The sequence below is a fragment of the Cricetulus griseus genome, chromosome 7 (assembly GCF_003668045.3).
Source record: "Cricetulus griseus strain 17A/GY chromosome 7, alternate assembly CriGri-PICRH-1.0, whole genome shotgun sequence".
In the NCBI taxonomy this organism is placed as follows: domain Eukaryota; kingdom Metazoa; phylum Chordata; class Mammalia; order Rodentia; family Cricetidae; genus Cricetulus; species Cricetulus griseus.
In genome coordinates this window covers 63,907,421-63,910,705 of record NC_048600.1, presented here as the reverse complement: position 1 = coordinate 63,910,705, position 3,285 = coordinate 63,907,421, and the positions used below count along the sequence as shown (strand labels likewise).

Here is a 3,285-nt window from a genome sequence, read left to right as displayed (position 1 = left end):
AGAAATAAACAGGGAATTCAATCATAACATGAGCTATGGATATCAACACAGACTCCCACAGCTGCATCAGAGCGATAGATCAAGTCCTTGGTGGCAGCCCAGACAGAGACATGGCCATAGCCTTGGGTGTCATTTTGGCATAATAGTGACTGACTGCCCAGCACCAGAGGTGCCTGGAAGGCTTGTACATGAATTCTAGGTCTCTAGTCTTGGGACAGAGGTGTGTTTGCCAGGCCTAGGAATGCCAAGTAACTTGTGGGTGAATTCTTCCTGTCCCAGGTATCAGGGGGAGTTAAATTTTAAAAATCAAAATTATCTGTAAAACTTAAGGGAATCATAACACATTGTAGGAAACAGCTATCAATTACAAGCTTTTTAATCCTGAGCATTAAATGAAAATGTATGCAAATGCCTGGGTATGGTAGAAATTCAATAAGAGGAAGACTCACGGTAAGATGGCAGACTAGAGGCTGCCTCTGTGTGAGGTGGTAAAGGAAAGTTAGAAAAATCACAATTAAAAAGAAACTTTATCCTAAAAAGAATTTTGAAGCATCTATTGTCAAAATCCATGCCACTATGTGACTAAGATGCTGACACTTTGCTACAGGTTTTAATGTGTGCCCTGCTGGGTTTCAGTCATCATTTGGTCCCATCTCTACTGTCTATGCTCCCATATCTCCATTTTGGAACAAGAATTTTCATTATTTCCTATTGTATGTTGGAACTGTATAAAATCTTTTTTTTTTTTTGGGACGGGGTTTCTCTGTATAGTTTTTAGCTGTCTGGAAACTCACTCTGTAGACCACAGTGGCTTTGAATTCACAGATATCCATCAGCCCTGCCTCCAAATGCTCGAATTAAAGGCATGTGGGACCACTTTCTGGCTACAAATTCTATTTCAGTGTTTACAGTTGCTCATAGGCAAGAGTTTGCTTTGAGTCTCACAGGAGAATTTTAACTGGACCTTTTGAACAATTCTAGAATTATTAAGATTAATGGGACTCATGGAGACAGGATGAACATATGCTAGGGTTTTCACATTGACCATGTGTAGAGTTATTATGAAGATCTTCTTTCACAATTTGACTAGATCTAGAATCACCAAGGAATCAAATTTGAGACACATCTTTGGAGGTTTCTGTGAATGCGTTTACCTGAGGAGAGTGCATGTGACAAGGTCCATGGACATGAAGGGTTGTAGAGAATAAAAGGGGAGAAGGAGAAAGCCAGCACAGCGCCTGTATTCTCCCTCTCTCTGCTTCCTGGCCAGCCATTATGTGAAGCTGCTTTTCTCTTTTATGTCTTCTGCATCATGACAGACTGAACCTCTTGAACCCATGAGGAAAATAAATCTTCATTTTGAGTTTTCTGATAATTTGCTCACAACAATGGAAAATAACTGGCAGAAACAATGATCAAATGTTACTGACAGATTATGATCATTAATTCAAATTATTTTATTTGTCACCACCCCCCTAGACTCAGTGAAACATTTCCATTGCTTGCAGTGAAGATTGAGTAACTCTCCTGTCATTCTATTTTACCACACTCTTAGGGACACAATAAAGTCACAAACATGTCATAAACAATTATCCATGCTTAAGAGATGAGTAACTAGGGAAGGCCAAATTAAGAGAGAATTCTTTAGAATCTGAGTATGAAATTTGAATTTTCTTTTCATATTTTCCACTAAAAAACATAGCAGTGAACTCATGTACTTTGCATTAAGTCTCAATGCCTCCACTGGGGGACCCTGTTGGAATTCAGAGACATTTTGGAAAATGCGATGACACATTTACTAAGCCTCTCCTCTCATCAAGCCCTAGAACATCCCACCTTCCCAAGCCCTCTCTAGAATGTTGTGATATAAGCCAACTTTCATTCTTTGACACTGACAATGAAAGAATTTCAAGAGATCCCTAACCTCTCCCATAGGAAGGCACTAAAACTCTGAGGTCTGCTGAGGGCTGATTAGGAGTGAACAATGGTCCTAGAACAGAATATGAAAGCTATAACAGAAAAGTGAGCAGGTCCTTCTTCCCCAAGTTACTCTGAGTCTGTACCTCTCCCTAACACCTTCCACAGAGCCCCCTTCACATCCTTGTTCCTCAGGGTATAAATCAGAGGGTTGAGCATGGGGGTGATGATAGTATAGAAAAGGGCAACAAACTTCCCCTCACTCTCAGAATAGCTGCCCTTGGGCTGTAAGTATGTGTAGATGGCTGAGCCATAAAACAGAGAAACCACCAGAAGGTGGGACCCACATGTCCCAAAAGCTTTTCTTCGTCCAGTATTTGACTTGATCTTCAGCACTGCTCTGGCAATCTGTACATAGGAGCCTAAAATGAGCATGGCTGGACAAGCAACAATCACCACCCTGGCCACAAACATCTTGGCCTCTGTTCCTCCTGTGTCCTCACAGGCCAACTTCAAGAGAACAGGCATCTCACAGAAGAAGTGATTCAATTGACGGCCACAGAGGGGCATGGCCATCATGAGGCTTGTCTGGATGAGAGAGTTTATGAAGCCTCCCCCCCAGGAGACAATAGCCAATGTCTGGCAGAGAAAGGGGTTCATGATGGTTGTGTAGTGCAGGGGACGACACACAGCAGCATAGCGGTCAAAGGCCATCACCACCAGGAGCACACACTCAGTGGAGCCCAGAGCAAGAAATATGTATAGCTGGGCCACACACCCACCATAGCTGATGGTCCTGTCAAGTCCATGAAGGTTGATCAGGAGCTGGGGCACAGTGCTGGTGGTGAAGCAGAGGTCCAGGAAGGAAAGATTGGAGAGGAAGAAGTACATGGGTTTATGCAGTCGAAGATCCAGTCTTGCAAGAGTGATGATGGTTGTATTGCCAAAGACAGTTAGGGAGTAGAAAACCAAAATAATGACAAAAAGGAAGACCTGTAGTTGAGGCCAATCTGAGAAACCCACCAAAATGAAACTCTCTTGTGAAGTGCTGTTGAAATTTCCCATAGCCTTTCATCTGCACAAATACTAAAACTCACCAGTTGGTTTCCTATAAGGAGTATGGGTTAAAACACTATTTTCAGTATTCTACAAATACTGAAAAATCATGCTTGCCATCTTCTAATTTGTTATTCCATCCCATTGGTCCAGTCTTCTTTCTATTCTGTTTTTCATATAGGAAATCTCTGGATTAAGGTGTTGTGGCCCTTGTTAGAACTTCAATCTTGCTATCTGGATTTTTCCAGATAACTCAGTCTTTGGGTCCAGTGCTTCTTTGTCTGAAGGTAGAAATTCTATGTTGTTCCCTGT

At 42.0% G+C, this 3,285-nt stretch overlaps 1 protein-coding gene across 1 annotated transcript; it reads right to left on the bottom strand.

Annotated features, from left to right (window-relative positions):
- Positions 1-2,046: 2,046 nt before the first annotated feature.
- Positions 2,047-2,982, bottom strand: LOC100766223 (olfactory receptor 10). The gene has a single exon (XM_027426230.1). The coding sequence runs from the start codon at positions 2,980-2,982 to the stop codon at positions 2,047-2,049; it is 936 nt and encodes a 311-aa protein (XP_027282031.1).
- Between the last annotated feature and the right edge of the window lie 303 nt (positions 2,983-3,285).

What these genes read in the sequence shown, in the direction of transcription:
- LOC100766223 (XM_027426230.1), bottom strand. Translation starts at nt 2,982, where the DNA reads ATGGGAAATTTCAACAGCACTTCACAAGAGAGTTTCATTTTGGTGGGT.